The sequence below is a fragment of the Petaurus breviceps genome, unplaced genomic scaffold (assembly GCF_028583685.1).
Source record: "Petaurus breviceps papuanus isolate PSGF00001 unplaced genomic scaffold, PetGlider_PUasm1.0 227, whole genome shotgun sequence".
NCBI classification, from domain to species: Eukaryota; Metazoa; Chordata; class Mammalia; order Diprotodontia; family Petauridae; genus Petaurus; species Petaurus breviceps.
Window position 1 is genome coordinate 7,727,600 of NW_027185896.1, and position 20,070 is coordinate 7,747,669.

General features: G+C 35.5%; 1 protein-coding gene across 4 annotated transcripts in view; it reads right to left on the reverse strand.

The window, feature by feature from the left end:
• Nucleotides 1-20,070, reverse strand: part of DOCK3 (dedicator of cytokinesis 3) — a 520,915-nt gene that overhangs the window by 326,766 nt on the left and 174,079 nt on the right. For all 4 annotated transcript variants that reach the window (XM_069095615.1, XM_069095614.1, XM_069095613.1 and 1 more), the window contains exon 4: nt 6,120-6,175. In XM_069095615.1, the coding sequence (XP_068951716.1) occupies nt 6,120-6,175 (56 nt within the window). The remainder of the gene's footprint in view (nt 1-6,119; nt 6,176-20,070) is intronic.

Here is a 20,070-nt window from a genome sequence, read left to right on the forward strand (position 1 = left end):
ATACATTTAATATTTCTGCATTTCTACATTTGATTTTGAGGTTTTTATATCCTAATACATCGTCAATTTTTGTCTAGGTACCATGTGTTGCTAAGAACAAAAGGTATATTCATTTCTGTTCCCATTCAGTTTTCTCCAAAGGTTTATCATATCTAACTTTTCTAATATTCTATTTACTCCCTTAGTTTCTTTCTTGTTTAATTTTTGGTTGGATTGATCAAGTTCTTAGGCTACAGTTGAGGACCCCCATTAGTACAATTTTGTTGTCTATTTCTTCCTGTAACTCACTTAACTTCTCCTTTAAGAATTTGGATGCTATAACACTTCGTGCATATATGTTTAGTATTGATATTGCTTCATTGTCTATGGCACCCATTAGCAAGATGTCGTTTCCTGCCTTCTCTCTTTTAATTAAATCTATTTTTTGCTTTTATTTTGTGTAAGATCAGGATTGCTGCCCCTGTTTTTTTTTTTTTTACTTCAGCAGAAGCATAAGAGAGTCTGTTCCAGTCCCTTACCTTTACTCTCTGTGTCTCTCAGCTTCAAGTGTGTTTCTTGTAAATTATGTATTGTAGGATTCTGGTTTTTGATCCACTCTGCTATCTGCTTCTGTTTTATGGGAGAGTTCATACCATTCACATTCACAGTTATGACTATTAATTGTGTATTTCATTGATCCTATTTTTCCTCCTGTTTGTCCTCTCTTTCTTTTCATCCTATCCCTCTTCACCAGTGTTTTGCTTCTGTCTACCACCTCCCCCGATCTGCTCTCCCTTCAGTCAGTCTCTTTCCTTTCTATTTAATCTCCTCCCCTCCTACCGTCCTCTAGGATAAGACAGATTTCTATATTCAACTGATTGTGTATATTATTCCCTCTTTGAGCCAATACTGGTGAAAGTAAGGTTAAAGTGAGGCCCACTGCCCACCTTCCCCTTCACTGCAATAGGTCTTTTAAACCTCTTCACGTGAAATAATTCACCCCCATTCTATTCTCTCCTCTCTTTCTGCACCCAGTGTACTCCTTTTTCTTATACCTTAATCATTTTTATGCCATCCCCTCAAATTCACCTTATGCCCATACCTTCTATTTATATTCCTTCTAGCTGTACTATTAGTGATACAATTTTTAAGAATTACATGTATCACCTTCCCATGTAGAGATGTAAACAGTTTAGCTCCATTGTATCCTTTATGTTTTCTGTTCCCTTTTTACCTGTTTATGCTTCTTTTGAGTCTTGATATTAGAGATCATGTTTTTAGTTTAATTCTGTTCTCCATATGAAAGCTTGAAATCCTTCTATTTCATTGAATTACCATTATTTCCCTTGAAGTAGTATGCTTAATTTCACTGGGTAGGTGATTCTTGGTTGTAGGTCTACCTCGTTTGGCTTCCAGAATATCATTCCATGACTTCTGATCCTTTAATGCTGCAGTAGGTAAGTCCTATGTGATCCTGCTTGTGGCTCCCCAATATTTGAATTGTTTCTTTCTGGTCACTTGCAGTATTTCTTCCTTGACCTGAGAGTTCTGAAGTTTGGCTATAATGTTCCTTGGAGTTTTTACTTCAGGATCTCTTTCCTGAGATGATTGGTGGATTCTTTCAATGCCTATTTTGCCCACTGATTCTAGGATATCCAAGCAGTTTTTCTTGATAATTTCTTGAAAGATGCTATTCAGGTCTTCCTTTAGATTATGGTTTTCAGGTAGTCCAATGATTTTGACATTGTCTCTCCAGGATCTATTTTCCAGGTCAGTTATGTTTCCCATGAGGTATTTTACATTTTCTTTTTTTTTTCTCATTCTTTTGAATTTGTTTGATTCTTGATGTCTCCTAGAGTCATTAGCTTCCACTTGCCCAATTCTAACTTTTAAGGAGTTGTTTTCCTCTCTTAGTTTTTGTACTTACTTTTTTATCTCCCCAATTGTACTTTTTAATTACTTTTCTCTGTTCAAGCTGCTGACTATTTTTCATAATCCTCCTGTATTACTCTCATTTCTTTTCCCAATTTTTCTTCTACCTCTTACATGACTTTTAAGTTCCTTTTTAACTCTTCCATGAGTTCTTTCTGGGCTTGAGACCATTTCCCATTTTTCTTTGGGGTTTTACCCATAGTTTTTTTTTTAATTGTTGTCCTCTTCTGAGTTTGTGTCTCGCTCTTCCCTGTCATCATAATAACTTTCTATGATCAGATTCTTTGTTGCTGTTGTTTTTTGCTCATCTTTTTGGGCCTTTTTCCTTTCTTTTTAATTTCAGCTCTGCTCCCTGAGTAGAAGGAGCACTGTCTCAGACTTCTTGTGTGAAGGGCTATAGGCCCTGGTTGTTTACCTGGTGCTGTACTGATATAGCATAGGCCCACAGGGGACCCTCATGTCTGATGCTTCACTGAGAGGGTGGGATGGGTGGTGGATGGAGCTGCTGAAAGGTGTAGGGGTCTGGCAGTATACCTAGTGCTAAGCTGGGGCCCTAGTGTTTGTGTCTGGTCTGTGCTGATCCCAAGAGAATGTTTCTCCATTTCCTGGGACTACAATGAAGCAAATGGAGGTTCTCAAAGCTGGAGTCTGCCTGTTCACCTGGCTATGCTGAAGCACATGGGGGTCCTGGTGTTGGCAAGCTGTACTCCATTGTACTGGGGCTCAGGATCTACTGCTGGTTTCCTGAGATGGGGCTTGCTGGGATGCTTCCTGTCTTGGACTGCACTCCCTCTTTACCCAAGTGAAAGACTTTTCCTGCTGATGCTCCGAGTTTCTTGGGCTCAAATATTGTTTCACCTCCTCTTTTTGCTGCTACAGGATTTGTTTGGGGGCACATTTTATGGTTGTTTGGAGCTGAATATGGAAGAGTTTCAGTGATTTACTGCTTACTCCATCATCTTGACTCTCAGAAGTATCAATTCAAAGCATTTTCTTTGAACATGGTTGTTGATAGTTTGAATTTCTTTCTTTGAAAACTACCCATGTGTATCCTTTTATCATTTATTTATTGGGGAATAACTTCTGGGGAATAACGTCTGGGGAATATAATAAGTAGTTTTATACACTCGAATCAAGTCTTTGTACATCTTGGATATGAAACCATTATCAGAGAAACTTTCTGCAAAGATTTTCCCTGTTTACCTTGTTTTGGCAAAACCTTTTAAAGTTGACATATTCAAAAATTTATACTTTAAACATGAAATCTTCCCCTAGCCTAGGTATCAAAGGTAACTTCTTCCTTGTTTCCTGAATCTATTTAGGATGTGACCTTTTCTATCTAAGTCATGCATTCATTTGGAACTCTTCTTGGGGCATGGCATGAAATGTTGGGTTAAATCTAATTTCTGTCAGATTGATGATCAGTTTCCCCAGAAGTTTTTATTTTATCTATTTTTATCATGTGTGTCACATGACTAAAAAACTAAAGAAAATTAGAATGCTCTCACTTATATGTGATGCTGGTAAATGATGAGGGCCTCACTTGAAACTAATAAAGGAAAATGCCTTATTTTAAAATTAATCCATAATAATAATTTATTAAGTACTTAAAACATTGATTTGGGCAGCTAGGTGGCACAGTGGACAGAGCATTGGGCTTGGAGTCAGGAAGACCTTAGTTCAAATCCAGCCTCAGACACTTATCAGTTGTGTGACCCTGGGCAAGTCACTTCACCCTGTTTGCCTTATTTTCCACTTCTGTAAAATGAGCTGGAGAAGGAAATGGAAAACCATTCCAGTATCTTTGTCAAGAAACCCCAAATGGGGTCATAAAGAGTTGAACACAATTGAAACAACTCAAAAACCACAAAATGTTGGGAAAAACCTAAGTATCTATAAGTATGCCATATAATCCATCTTATATTCTTATTGTATAGAAATATAAACAAAGATAATCTCAATATGGTTAAGTAAAAGTAACAACAACAACAATGGACATGGCACTAGGAAACCTGACCTGGAGTTTTAAATTCAACATTTATTAATTGTATGACCACAAAAAGTATTTAATACTTGTATTACTTATAATCCAGAGTAGTTGAATAAATTAACAAAAATAATTTATTAATCATAAACTTTGTCCATGGCACCATGCTAAATGCTAGAGATAAAAATAAAAAGTGATACAGTCTCTGTCCTTAAGATGCTTATATTCTAACAGGGAAAGACCACATGTATAGGGATGTAATGGCCAAGGAAGGCCATTTGGGAAAACACAGGAAATGTAAGTGGAGTGGTGAATTGATATATCATTTCTAGAAACAAAGGAAGTACTTATTTTATCATTGTTCCCAGGGCAAAAGTTGGGTGGAAAGGGGGTGTATTTATAACAGGAATGGCATGGCCAACTTCCACAATATAAGAGCCTCACATCTCTTATCTAGCCATGTAAATACTGACTCATTCTTTGAGTTGCCCACTGAACTTGTGGGTCTAGGTTTCCAGAGAGAGAGATTATCACCACAAAATTATACTCACTCTCATAAGGTTATATAGGGACAACCTTACTGAGGGGAAATAGACCCTCTACTTACCACTGTAGCTCCTGAACCCCCATCTATGGTTTTTTTTTTTTTTGGTACAGCCAACCACTCACAATGTAATGCACATAGATAAAATATATTTACAAAACCAATCATTCACAATAGATTCTAGATCTTAAAAATAAGCATTTAACAAGGATGCAAAAGAAATAACATTATAGATACTCATATAGTAAAACAAGGACATGAGTAATAAAATGTATCACAGTCCCAATATATCACTGTCACTAAGGCACTTGGCCAATGAAATCAGTTCTCTCTTCTACTGCTCAGGAGTCATTTAGCTAAGCCTTCTGTCAGCTGCCTACTTTTAGCTGCCATAACTCTAACAGAGCAGCTTTTCAGGACCCTGCTGAGTTTTCAATTCTCCTTCTCAGGTTCCTTTATCATGTTCCTCCCTATCTTCAAAGGCTAAAATGAGAGCCTTTGACTCTCAGTCACTCACCTTTCACTTAAAAAGGTAACAACTTCCTATATTTCCTCAAAGAAAATCAACAGCCCTTTTAAAATCATACCTTAATGTCTAAATACTTACAATTTTTTCTCTTTTTTAAACTCTTCTTTTGAGTCATTAAAGAGTAATATGCCAATGAGCTGACACACAATTCTAATGTTCTAAGGTCACCATATGGTTCTACATCTCCTTCAGAGTCCTTGAAACTGAGCTTTACATTCATATTTCTCTAGTTAATAAATAAAAGTACTTTCTCTACTTCTTTGAAACATCAAACTGTTCATATGCAAGCAAGGCATCATTTTACTTCTTTCACAAGGTGATTTGAGTCCTTATGTTTATTCTACATGTAGTTTTTGGTGCAAAGCTGTTTGAATACTGTCTGAAAAATGTGTTTCTTCATCTATCTATTCAAATATATATTTTAAAAATTACATAAAAATTATTTTATACTTCTTTTAGGCATCATAATGTTTATCTGTAACAGTGGCAGTATTCTATAGCCTTTAACAGTTAATATATCTTTTTTCCTTCGTGTAAAATATGAACTGCTCCATATGTCCTGAGAAAAATCTTAAAACAATGCTAGATACACAAATAGCTTCAGAGAGGATGGCAAGAAGATGATTGGGCTCTTAGATAACTGAATGGCAATGTGGAACATGGCCTAATATAAGGCAGGCTAGATCTAGAGTGCTCTTTGAATTGTGTGGAAATTGAATTGTGAGGAAAGTGTTTCATAAACTGTAAATCACTACATACACATATATATGTATGTATATATGTATATATACATACACATATACATATACACACAATTTTTAATCCACATTTGGGGGATTAGTACTTTAATTTCATTGATCTAGGGAACTCCCAGTGAGGAAACTCTTTCTGGCAATGCACTTTAGTCTGAGACTATTGACTGAAAGGCACTCAGAGTTTGTGACTTGCCCAGGGTCACAAAACCAGTATATGTCAGAGGTAAGCTAAGGCTAGCTCCCTTTTCCCTGTGCCTTTATTCTGTTTGATCACCATTTAAATAAAATTAACAACTTCAGGATAAGAAAGGGGAAAACACACTTGTCAAATCTCTCTCCCCTGAAGAAAGTATATAAATATAATAATTAACTTAAGAAAAACAAACTACTTACCCCCTGTTGCTGACAATTGCCTTTTTCAAATGAATGTAGTTTGCAGGAAAGATGCCCTGCAAAATAGAAAAGTTTCACATCAGAAAAACAAATAACATGTTGTTTTTACCTCCTCTTGACCATAACACATAAGCACTCAGTCAACTTTCTACATAAAGTAGCTTCTCTCTTCCTATTATAACAGTTAACTCCACAAGGCAATATAGGGATATCATCTATATGCTGTGTGGAAATTGAATACTAGTTAACAAGCAAATTATCTTCATCTTGTGACATTTCAATCTTCAATAGAAGGGCACAGAAACGGCTTTGCAATGTTATGATCTTTCATTCTACAAGCACTGATTTGGGGTCAGAATTATAAACTAAGGCAGAGAGACATGGACTTTGACCTCTCAAGTTTAGAGGAAACAGGAAGTACTCAGTCACTCAGTAGTGTAGGAATCACAAAGGTTAGCACCTAGTATTTAATGATAATTCATTAACATATGAAGCTACCAGACAGAAGATTGGGATGAAGCTAAGAAGTAAATATGATAGACAAGGGAAAGCAGAGTTCTCTATAACTAAGTTAAAAAGGCAACAGCAATTAGGAGTACTACTGTGTTGTATTGGGGAAGAACTGGTTACTTTTCTGAATGCACCAGTCTTGGTAAGCAGACCCCAGACACATTCTGGATTCATGGATCATTCAGATAAGGATGTTGCACAAAGGCATGGGCAGAATTCTTTGGTGTCAGGTGCTGCTTTCTAGGATTCACACGTCGTTAGAGCTATCTAACACAGTAGAAACAAGACCCATCTAGTAAGAGGCATCAGTATTCATCTCTTTGTGTACATACACAGAAAATAAAAATGATTTAACTATGATAGCCTAACCACACAAAATAAATCAACACACCACATCCTTTCCCCAGAATAGAACACTGATTAGGTTGGTTTTAAACAACTATCAAACTAGTATTTTCTTAAACTCAGGTAAGAAAAGTGAATGAATTCCTAAAGAAATAATTTCGTAAGCTATATTGTAATTCACAGATATGTATCATCAGAAGTGCCGCCGTGGCTTGTGAGTGGTTTCATTTTACTATTAAGTAAGGAAAAATTCCACAATTAAGAGGGGGGAAAATCTAAATAGCAAATTTGTAGGTGAGAAAGATGTTTTGTAGACATGAGAATGATTGAGAACAAGAGGATGGTGGATAGCACACAAAGCACAGCAAGTTCTACCTAACAACTTCCCTTCCAGTGGGACACAGTTCTCCTCCTATGGACAATATACATTTATGGGACAAAGCCTCAATGTCTTGGACAGTACCTCTCCCTTGAGGATATAGAAGAGATATTTCCTCTCATTACAGAAATCCTTTTGTACTCATTACGAAAATTTTTCAAGGAATATCTGGCACTACACTTACACTACTCTCTTCAATGGGAGACAGTAATAATCACCAAGTAAAAAGACAGCACAGTCTAACCTTGTATTTCCTCACATCCTTTCCCTCTCATAGTACTCCCACTGAAAGGAACTGAAATTAAATGTAGGCAAAAGTCCCAGAACCCCAAAGAGCTAAAATTCTAGAGGAAAAATGATAAAAGGTAATTTAAAAAACTGTTTTGAGATATCTTTTTAGCTAGCAGAACTGTCATCAAGGTCAAGTGAAGTTTTGTCTTCTTAAAGAGTGTAGATTAGGCCTCCATAGGATCTGATATTTGATTGATGTTACATTAAAATGGCCTTCCTGCTGCTAGGAAGTAAATTGAGAAATGAAAGAAATATACCTACCAAATGTGGTGAATATGAAATCAGAGTTTTCAAAATTTGTCACAAGTTACACTTTATTTTTAAAATCTGAAGTAATGACTGAACGATTACATTTATTTCTAAAAAGAAATCTTTCAACAGTTTTGAGAGTCTATGATTTTTAATGAGATGTCTTTTTTTTGAGTCCTAATGTACATGATTAGAATTGGAGTGATGATAGTTGGAAATGATCTTTAAAATTATTTTGATCATATACAAGAAAGCAATGGCCCATATCCCTCCATGTTAAAGCTTTTTTTAAAAAACATTTTTCTGTCTCCTTTGTTCTGTAATTAAATGTAATTACTGCAATGTTTATTTATTTGATTTTAAGTTTTATTAATTAAATATTCTTCAGAAACAGGAATAGATTAACAGCTCTGGAGACTAAAGGTTACAAAAGTCCCTGTATATGATCCCAAAAGATTATCCCTACTCTATGGCTCCAATCCCAAATTACACTAAGTAAGTATCTCCAGTTATCTAAGCATATATTATTCAGGTAGGGCCCAACTAACCAGAGATACTGCATGCTGATGCATTTTTCTAAACAAACCTACAAAACTAAATTCCCAGGTCCTAACAGGGGAAATGTATTCACATGTGATAAAATTAAATAATATTTGGAAAATGCTCTGTAAACTCTAAAACTGATATAAATGGTGATAGTCACTCAGGTAGCATACATTAGGTATCTACTATATGCTAGCTACTGTGCTAAGTGCTGTCATTACTGTGATGCCTGACTTGGTTCCTCCTTTAATTCTCCCAAAATCCAAATCACATCCACTGGCTTCCAGATCCCTCTATTCTACTTTCATTCCGCACAAGGGCAGCTAAGTGGCACAGTAGATGGAGTGGCCAGCCTGGAGTCAGAAGGTTTTTCTTCCTGAGTTCAGATCAGGCCTCAGACATTTACTAGCTGTGTGACCCTGGGCAAGTCACTTAACCCTATTTGCCTCCGTTTCCTCCACTGTAAGATAAGCTGGAGAAGAAAATGGCAAATAACTCCAGTATCTTTGCCAAGAAACTCTACCTGGGATCACAGAGAGTCAGACAACTGAAAACAACTGAACAAATTCAACACAAGCCACCTGTACATGATGGATTACCTGTCAAACTGTCTTCATTGTGACAAAGGATCTATATAACACTGAACACCACTCCCAAGAATGATCAGTCATTCTTTATCCTTTCTTCCTTCTATGACCCACTCATGACATAGATCCAGGTGACACATGATTTTTCCTCTTCCTTATGTACCTACCTTTGCTTAAATCTTTCTTTCTGGAAAGTCCTAAAATTTCTCTACTTGCTTCTGGTCTTAACTCCTATTTCCCTTATCCCATGTCCCATGGTGTATTTGATCAGAGCTAGTGGTAAGGTTCACTTTTTCTGAAAATTTGGGGTTTTCAGCTAAGTGGCAAGGACTACCTACTTTCATCACTAAAATTAAGCTTCTGTAAACAATTCTAAAACTTTATAAACTATTTATCTCATATTTTCTCCTGTTGTCTCACATTGAAGACTCCTGTCCCATTCTGTACCCATCTGAGATCCTACTCCTTCCTTAAAGCACTTTTTAGCATACCCAAAGGGTTCCTACTCTCCTAAAATATAATAATTTGGAATTCTGGACATTACTATCCTATCTTCTCTCTACTATGAGAAATTCCTACTGAGTAGCCAATTAATGAAGATAATAAATATTAAGGTATGGAAGAAAAAGTTGAATTTGGAGACTGAGAAACACCCCCACCCTCTACCTTGGTGAGCTGAGTGGGGAAGGAAGGTGAACCAATTGTTACAAAGGGATGAAAAAACTGAACCAAATGTTTACATCATTAAGTAGCCAAGTTGCATTGTGTCATGAGAGGACAGTGGTAGCCATTATTAACATTATTGGTTGAAATGTCTTGTTTAGGAGGTCATTCTGAAAATCTCACATGGTTAAAAGGGGATCTCCCCTCTCTGAAATCCCAAAATGGAACTGGCATCAAGAAATGCCATCTTCCACTAAATGTTGTTTCTTAGTCAAACAGCAGATTCACAGTGAGCATGACTTTTGAGTAAGAAAGGCTACCTTATTTCATTTGAAGAAAAGAAATCTAAGGAAGAATTTAATAATAAAATACATTATGAAATACTGTAAAGTGTGAGTAAGACTTCCATTTCCAATAAGGATAGGTTATGGAAGGACAATTAACTATAATAGAGGAATTTTGATTAGACATGAAAAAATTTTCTTGAGATTGCAAAAGCTGTATGACCACAGTAATGCATAATCAACAGAAATGATGGAGATGACTTCATTGGCTCGCCACTGCCACTCGGTCAAAATACAAATTCTATAACACAGTATTTAAAACTCACAACAATCTGGCCCTAGCTTGCGTTTCCAAACTTATCTCACATTCTTCCCCTTCATGCACTCTGCTTCTTATTGTTCCCTGACTTGAGCCACCTCAGCCCCTTCTCTGTGCTTTCACACAGACTGAACTGTGCTCCCTTACTCCCCTCTGCTTCTGAGAGATTTTATCTTCATTCAAGGCTTACTTCAGATGTCATCACTTCCATGAAACCTCTTCTGATCACCATTGTTGTTGCTCTATTCCTCCTCAAATCACCTCCAGATATTTATGTATCTGTGTACATTATACCCCACACAAAGAATGCAAGCACTATTTTCAATACACCCAGGCTGAGCAGGGTGGCTTGTACAGAGTAGGTAATTAATAAGTGTTTGTTGGATTGAATGACTACCAGAGATTTTTTAAGGCACACCCAGTTAATGCTGTAGTGCATGGGGGAAGGTCAGGGTTGATGATGAAGGCAGGACAATGGAAGAGCTCACTTTAAAAGGTCCTTGTAATTTGCTGATCTTATTTACCTCATTAATTGTGATTTCCACTTAATTCTGTAACCTAAGCTAAATTCTGCAGAGAAGCCTCATTCTAGCCCATCACATGTAAAGGGATATGTTCTTTCATGAACCATGTAAGCACTGATGAAAGGAATAGGTCACCTTGGTTTCTTCAATATCTGACCAATTCTATTTCAGTCGACTTCATAGCTGTTGGAACAAACTTTTCCCATTTGCCCATCCTGCTAGGGAAAGTCTTCACATCCTTGGTGTAGACACTCCCCTAGCTCACCGACAGGTCTGAGGTCTGTTGGTTAATCTCAACATTTTTGGGGCTGCTCATCCACCTTTGGTTTTTACTGTCATTCAACTCTCACCTGTGGCTCCAAGAAGTATTAGTAAGCACAGCAGCTACACCCTGGTAAAACCTTGACAGACTAAAAAAAAAAAACGAGATTGAGGATAGCTCAATAGTTACTAAACTATTTATACCTTTTTAACTTAACAACCAGATCTATATGACACAGAGTTCAAAGAAAAAGGAACAAGATCTATATGTAAAAAATATCTATGATAACTCTTTTCAGAGTAGCCAAAAATCAGAAACTGAGAGGATGACCACTTTTGGGGTAAATGCCTAAAGAAATTATGGTATATGAATGTAATAATATTACTTGCCATGATAAGTGATGAAATGGACAGTTTTTGAGAAAACTGGAGAGATCTCTCTGGTGTGATGAAAAATAAAATGAATATAACTAGGAAAACTATTTACACAATGACAACAATATTACAGGGGGAAAAAAAAACTTTGAAAGTCTTTAGAATTGTGACTAATGTAATGATAAACCACAAATCGAGAGGACCAAATATGAATCATGCTACATATCTCCTACCAGAGAGGTGACAGACTTAAAATCCATAATAAGACATGAATATTTGGATGTAATTAATATAGAAATTTGTTTTGCTGTACCATACATGAACATTTAAAAAAATGTTCTATTGGGGAAAGTGAGGAAAGACAATAGGAGAACAAGTATTTTTTAAAACTAACTTGACTACATTGGAAGATAGATTTTAAATTTAAAAACATTTATTCTAGTTATACTAATACCATCTTATGAGACAGGTCTAAAAAAGGGTCTGATCTTGATCTTTTTCTTCTAAAAAGTATAATAGTTACTTCCCTGAGGAGTTCAATCCATCTCTTCCTATTGCACATAAAACCACCTAGTCCAGTCTATAGTTTTTTTTCCCTTGCAAATTTTGAGCTATCAAACTTATTTCCTGATATAGACAAGGGAGAGATGCTGTTCAACAGAAAATCTAAAGTAACATGATAGGAGCAAAAAAAAGACAAGAGGCAATATAGTTTATTTTTACCTTATTCATTTTAAACATAAGTATTTATTGATTAATTAAAAAATATAATTTTAATAGAATGGTAAGGTATAACTGTGAATTAAAACAGCTTGCTATATAATCCAAGGAGGAAAATGCATTATTTCCTTAAGAACTTTAAATATGCAAGTTATGAAGCCACCAAAGTACCTCCCAGATTACATCTGAGAATCCCGCCCTTTTAAAAATAATTCCTATATTACATCATCTAAAGATTAAGCTAAACTCATTTCCTCATGAAGGTCACTGGCAATTTGCATCTACAACATCCAGCCTGGCTAACACCCTACCTCACTTTTTTAGCTGGCACTCTGACTTGGGATAAGTTGCCAAGGCACCTTCCTGAAGAATCACATATGCACCTTGGACAGTCTTCTGATGCAAGTAAGCAATGAGCCAGGGGAAAAAAAAGTCAGCCCAGGGCAGATGCAGAAACAAATCACCTCATATAGCATTTAGCAGGGTACATCTTGATTCAGGGAAATCTCAACTAAGCTGACTTTGGCAGAGAGTTGCCCTGACTTTTCCAAGAGCTTACAAACCCACCTCAAGATGTGTTATCAGCAGTAAATCTTTTGTTTTGTTTTACCTTTTTAGAAAATCTAGGAGGTTGGAAGCTAGTTAACCAGGATACTAAATCTGCAATATGCTTATCTCTTTAGGCCTGTGGCATAAGCAGGCTATGAATTATAGTATCATCACATGAGTCAATTTTAAAGAGAATTTATGTGTAAAACTTCAAGATATGAGGACAATCCTAAAAATATCTTGGTCTGGGATGAGTTGCCATTTCCTTAACACGAGTCTATCTATCTGGACACTTGAAATGAAAGATAACTCAGTGTAGTATTATGGGAATTTTTCATTTTCCTTTTATTCACTTTCATTATATCATTCCTTCTGAAACATTTGACTAACTGAAGCCTGTTTCCTGTGAATATTAACTTCATTTGGTTGGACTCATGGAATGATAATATTAAGACTTTTGACATTCCTAAGATAAGAATCCAAATGAGAAAAGGAAGGGAATACAGAATCTTTTTTTTTTTAATTTATCAAAGTATTTCCCTGACATTGAACCTTTGGTTAACTTTGTGACATATAAATTTATTCTCCTCAATTAGCCCATCATAACTTCTTTAATGTTTAACCTTATAGTTTTGTAAGTGTAGAATTTTGTATACTAAGGATTCAAAGCTGTAACTTAGTCTTTTCACTAATTTGTCCAACCTTAATTGAAGGGAGCATGAGATAATGAATCTGTCTGAGTAGAGTCCTGTGTGACTTTTATGATTTAATAGGCCATAATTATTGTTATATGCTAAAAAAATTATTTCTCTGTCTCTAACATAATTTTTCCCATAAAGTCTTTGTCAGAAATTCTGATCTGTGTTCGGAGTTATTTTTCTACCTACTGAATCTGTGCTTAAGCATAATAAAACCTAGGTTTTTACCTCTATAATTTCTATGTTGTGATAGGTTTATTTGGCAGCAGTAACCTAGCAATGAACTCAGTGGGAGATATTTCTCCCATTAACAGCAGTTACACTGAAGTATACAATGGAACTAAATGCTTTCTCATGTCTTTTTTTTCAAAACATGCTTATTCTTTATAATTTTGCAATATTCAATTTAGAATATTTCCATTTGGTGATTCTCCTTTTTAGTTTCTGATGTCAACAATTTGGTTTTTCTCTTTTTAAAAATACTAGCTAAATGTTCTTCTATTTAAAAAAATACTTCCTATATTTATCAATTCAATGCTTTTGCTTTCAATTTTATTAATCTCTTTAATTTTTCAGAATTTCTACTGTGTTGCTTAGTGTTTGAAAGGATCACTTGGTTCAAGTTTTTTGTTTTTAGTTATGTGCCCATTTACTAATGAAAGACTGCATACATATACACACTACAGGAATTTTTCTGTAATAACTATTCTTATTTCTCTTTTGAATTCAATATATTTCTATACCACAATGTTTATATGTGTATATGTCACTGTGTGAAATTGCATTGATATGCATCTAATATAAATGAAAGTGTGGTTCATGGGATGCTCATTCCCCTAACCCTTCTCTCCATGATTAAATACTCTTCATATTATGTACTTCTAGAATGTCATAATGATTTCTGTGCTCTTCCTCTTATTTTCTCCCATAGTATAGTCCCTGAATTCTTCCCTTTCACCTTCACTAAGACCATCAAAACACTACCAAACCACTCCCTGGACCTCTCATATTGACCTTTCTTAATGAGCCTTAAAGATATAAAGTATCATTTATTTCTTATCCCAATATCAGCAAATAAATAATTCATCCTCATATATTCCTTTAAAAAATGTGTACCATTCTATGTTTCTCTTGACTCATGTGTTTCCATATCAAAATGTCTACTCAATTCTGGCCTTTTCATTGTGAGTACTTGGAATTCTTCTAGTTCCTTAAAGGTCTTCCTTGTGAGATTATACTTAGTTTTCCCAGAGAAGTTATTCTTAGTTGTAAGCCTTTAGTTTTTTTCTCATTGAGGCATCATTTTCTAAACTCATTTCTGTTTCATTGTGGCAGGTACCAAATCTCGTGTGATCCCTTCTGTGGCTCTTTAGTATTTGAACTCTTTCTTTGTGATTTCTTGTATTATTTTTTCTTTGACTGGAAGCTCTGGATTTTGGTTATAATATTCTTGGGAGTTATGATTTTGAGTTTTGTTTCAGACTGGTGAACTGGTACTATTTTCAATTTGCCTTCTGGTTCCAAGAGTTCTGGGTAGTTTTCAGTTCATAATTTCTTGAAATATATCCAGACTTTTTGCTACGATTTTAAGTTAATTTTTAGATTATTTTTCCTTGACATGTTTTCTAGGTTAGTTGTTTTTTATATTTCTTACTTAGTATTTTTTATTTTTGTAATTTTAATATTTGTCACATCGACTTGATTTCTATTTGGTTCATTCTAATTTCCAGGTCACTCATTTCTTTGGATGAGGTCCTTGAGATTAGGATATCTTTTTTTTCTGGATTTATTATGAGATTATTCTTTTCCTTGGAATTTACTCCCTGGGCATCTCTCAGTCCAAGATATTTTTTCATTGTATTCAATGCTTTCCATGTTTTTGTAATTTCAGCTGCTTCAATGTCTAAATTTGTGGGGGGAGGGATACAGTCTTCATTCTGCCTAGGTCTTCCTTATCAAGGGGTCCAGGACCTCCCAGAGCACTCTGTTAAGAGTTTTCCTAGACATAGATAGGTTTTTCCTGTGGTCTTTCTACCCTCCTACTAGGCTTCAGGGTGGTAGCTCTCATGTTGATCATCTGCCATAGGACTTTGGAGTTGCTTGTAGGGTTTCAGAGTTGCCCTAGAATGGTCTTTATCTAGGGTCTTCTCCTGCCTGGGCTCAAGCTCCTCTCTCATACCCTGAGATCACTAGGCTCTGGAGTATGGTAGACCTCTCAAGTTATCCTGTGTAATTTAGAGTTCATGCAGGGATTGTAGCAGTAATTCTGAGCATCCTTGAGTTGAGCGAAGGAGTTTACAGGTGATTCTTCTTATTTTTCTGGTTAATGATGCATTTTTAGGTTTTATTGAGGTGTTTGTGAGGGATGTGGACTCCTCTGATATTTTCTTCCAATTCCCAAAGCTCCATAAATCAGTTACACTACTCAGTAATGTAGAGACACAACAGAGTATCAATGGAGTTATCTCATTGTTATTATACCAGGAAAAAGAAATGTTCCTGATATGTCTTTTAGAGTAAATGAGGAACATGAATGAGAAAAAGGAAAAGTATACCTAGTGAAGTAATGGAATGAACATAGATATGGAAGTGGCAATATGTAAGTCAAGGGAGTTGATTTAGAGGAAGGAGTAGGTGAGTGTAAAGAATATTAGGGAGATGTGGACTCAGGTCAGAACAGGGGTGGAGGGACATTAGTAAAGAGCCTCAGCGAGTAAGCTGGAGACTGTGAATCAAATGACAGACAACAGGATTACTTTAATCTGCATATTGATGAATGAATGAATGAAAAGTGCACATGAACAATTATATGAAAAATGCTCCAAATCATTAATAATAAAAGCAAAAAATTTAAAACGATGCTGAAGTTTTACCTCACATCCATCAATTTGGCAGTGATGAACAAAAAGGAAAATGGCGATTGTTGGAGGGGATGTCAAAAAACAAGTATTATTGGTAGAAGAGTGAATTGATCCAAGCATTCTGGAAAACAATTGGGAACTATACCCCTAAAGTTATTAAACTGTGCATATTCCTTGTTCCAATAAGACAAATATAAAATATACTTTAAGGAGGTCAAAGACAGAAATAATCCATAGGTACAAAAATATTTATAGTTGAACTTTTTTGTAGCAAAGAACTAGAAACAAGGTGTGTGGCCTTCAACTGGAGAATGGATAAATAAATTACAGTAAAAGAATGTAACGAAAAATTATTCTTCCATAATTATGAATATGATAGATTCAAAGGAAGTTGGGTAGATTTAATGAACTCAGGTAGAGTGAAGTGAAGAGAACCAGAACACGACTAAGGGTGAACATGAAAACAATTTTGAAAGACTTAAAAACCTCGATCAATACAATGACTAACCCTGATCTCAGGCAACCAATAATGAAGCATGCTTCTGTTCTCTCAGCATGGAACTAAAAGGCCAGAGGTGTATAATGAGATAGTTGGAAACATAATCAATGTGTTGATTTGTTGCAAGAGAGGCCTTCAATTTGGGGAGTGAGAAGTCCTGATATTACTAATGTTATCCATCAGGTTACTTTCCATCTACTCTGTAGTTATCTTTTCTGCTCTTATTTGTATGTGTTGTTTCTCCTATTAGAATGTAAATATCTTGAAGATAGTGAAGGGTTTTGCTTTTTCTTCATATGCCTAGTACTTAGCACAGTGCCTGGAATATTGTAAATCTTAATTTAGAAATGAATTAATAAATATTTGTTGATTGACTCATGCAAAAAAAGAAAAACGTATCAATGAAATATTTGAAAAATACATAGAAGAGAGCAGAATGGGGACAGACAAGTGAGTAAGTCTCAGTATCATATTACATTTAACAAACATTTTAAAACAAACTATATCATAGAATTCAAAATTTTATACTATCCCCTTTTCTTCTTTACTTAGTAAAATGATCATGTTAAGTTCAGAATGAAAAACATTTTAAAACTGCATTCAAGGAGGATTCTTTTAGGATCAATCAATCAATTTATTAAGTGCCTACTATGTGCCAAGAACTGTGCTAAGTGGCGGGGAAACAAAAAGTAGCAAAATATAGTCCCTGCCCTCAAGGAGCTTATAATCTAACGATCACAATTTAAGGACATAGGATGGATTAGTGGGGAGAAAGATTGGCAATAAGAAGAATAGCTAAGAGTTTACTGTTACAATAACATAATAAAGTGAAGGGATGAGGGTTTAGAGCAGAGTGGTAGGTGGGGACATGGAAAGAGAAAAATAATACAAGAAACAACAGGACAGAATCCTGGCAGGACATGCTGTATTAAATGGGGGGAGGGGAGAGACAGGAATAGAAAATGACTGTTGTCTATAGATACTAGAGAACATGGGACAGGTCATCACCATGAATATTAACAGGGAAATCAAGAGCAAGAATACCATGAGCTTAGTTACTAGACCAAATACTTAAAATGGTATGTGTACTAAATTTAACTGGTAGAGTTATTAGAATTGGAAAATTTACACAATATTTAGGTAACTCCCCAGGTTACAAAAGGTAGCAAAAGAAACCCTAAAGCCTTTTCGAGGCGGATAACCCTCTGTTCAAGTCATATAAGGAACTAACAAACAAAGGCCTTCAGAAATAGAAGACAAGATATCACAATAAAAATTCAGAAGTTCTTAGTTTGCAGATGCAGCATCTGCTATTACATAAAGCTCAACTCCCACACATCATTTACGTTCAGTGATTTTAATTAATGTTCCTTTTCTTTCCTGATCTTTTTCTTAAAAAGTCATCTGCTCAAGAGTGCCATGCAATGTACAAAAATAGTTGCTGCATGAAGCAAAATGTTTGATCCTCTCCAAAACTGAGTAGCCAACATTTTGAATTATACAATAAACAACAGTTGTTTTCTTGATGAGGACTCAGTGAAGAGGCTTGACTACTTTTATTCTTATTATCTGGTAAAGCACCAAGTATATTTTCATGCAACATATACAGAGTAAAGACTTTTAAAATCTAACAATGAAAAAAATTGACTTTTGGTGGCAAGATGGACGTATTGTAAAGGTAGTGGACATTTACATTTTCAATACTGCATACAAGTTTGAATGAAAGGTTTACTCATGACAGAGTATTTATTGTGCTTCTACAAATAAAAATTAGAGAACCTTGAACCTTCAGCTTCCCCACTGGCTGCCTCTCTCCCATTAGGTTTAGGGTGAATATTCTAATACATGAAAACATGAAAGTGTATGAACAAGCCAATAATAAGTAGTAGATAATCTAAACACACACACACACTCACACATTTTTTATGTGGAGCTGGAAAAAACATAAAGAATAAGAAAGTATATTCCCAGAAACTGTCACAATGAATAAACATTAATTAAGTACTCACTGTATATAAGGCTTTGTATTAGGACCATATAGAACTCTTTCTTCAGGACATGGTCACTTTATAAGTTCCTGATTCAGTGCAACAGTTAAAAGTTCTATAGTATTCAACAAGAAACAACACACACACACACACACAGATTATTCCCACATAAAGGTATAATAAGACTGAGGTGGAAACATGTGCATTTGGGAAAATGGTGAGAAAGGGGAATGCAAGAAAGTGTGTTACTCAATATTACTTCTCATCTGAAATAATGTGAATTTTCTAATTAATTTCCCCACTTCCACTCTCAGATTGTTCCAATCCATCCTCTGCTTCAAATTAATATTCCTAAAGTCAACTCTGATCACATTATTAACTCCAATCACATGACTAGCCTGCTCAAAAACTTTTGTATTATCTAAAGGATCAAGTCCATTCTGCTTAGCCTGGCGTTTAATGCCCTTCATAATATGGTTTCAATCTACCTGCAAGCCCTTCCTGGCTTATCTTATTCTATTCCCTCTCACATATACCACACCCTGGCTGAATGAGGCCATTGGCCATTTCACAAATATACCTTATAGTTCTCTTATTCTCTCTCCATACCTGGAGTATCCTTGTAAAAACATTACTGCCAAATGAAATATTACCCATTCTTCAACGTTCACCTCAAACGTGACATCCATAAAGCCTTCTGTGATCTGCTAGTTTCAAGTGATTGCTTCTAGCTCTGACCTCTCACTCTACAGCTACTCTTATTTGTATTATATTTGTGTGCTTTTCTTGCACATACATCTTCTGTACAAATATATAATCAGTGTGTGCAAGTGCATTCTCCTGAGGTAGGATGGATGGTTTTTCTAAGCATCAGATCTCTGCAGAATACCCATTTAAGGTTCCCATGTCCATTTAAAAAGTATCTCTCTTCCTAAATGAGAGTGTTCTTCAATGGTCCTCCCTCCTACAACTTACATAAAACTCTCCTTTTTTCTTTCCCTGGGCTTCAATCCATCTCTTTATGGCCCTCCATTCTCCTATAGGCCCTCTTCTTCCTGAAAGACTGCAGGGTTATTTTCCTTCTATTGTTAACCTTTGATTTAATTAGAATATATCACATCTATCTTTTATATCTTCTACCTTCCTCAATCTTCCTTCCTTTCCCATTTTATGTTGCCTCTCATCCTGCAATGTATTATCACAAAAATAATTGTGAGCCACCTGTAGGTGTCTCATAGTAAAATTCAGTCAAAAGTGTTAAGTCTGTTATCTACCATCTCTCCTATATGATTTCAACTTTCATCCT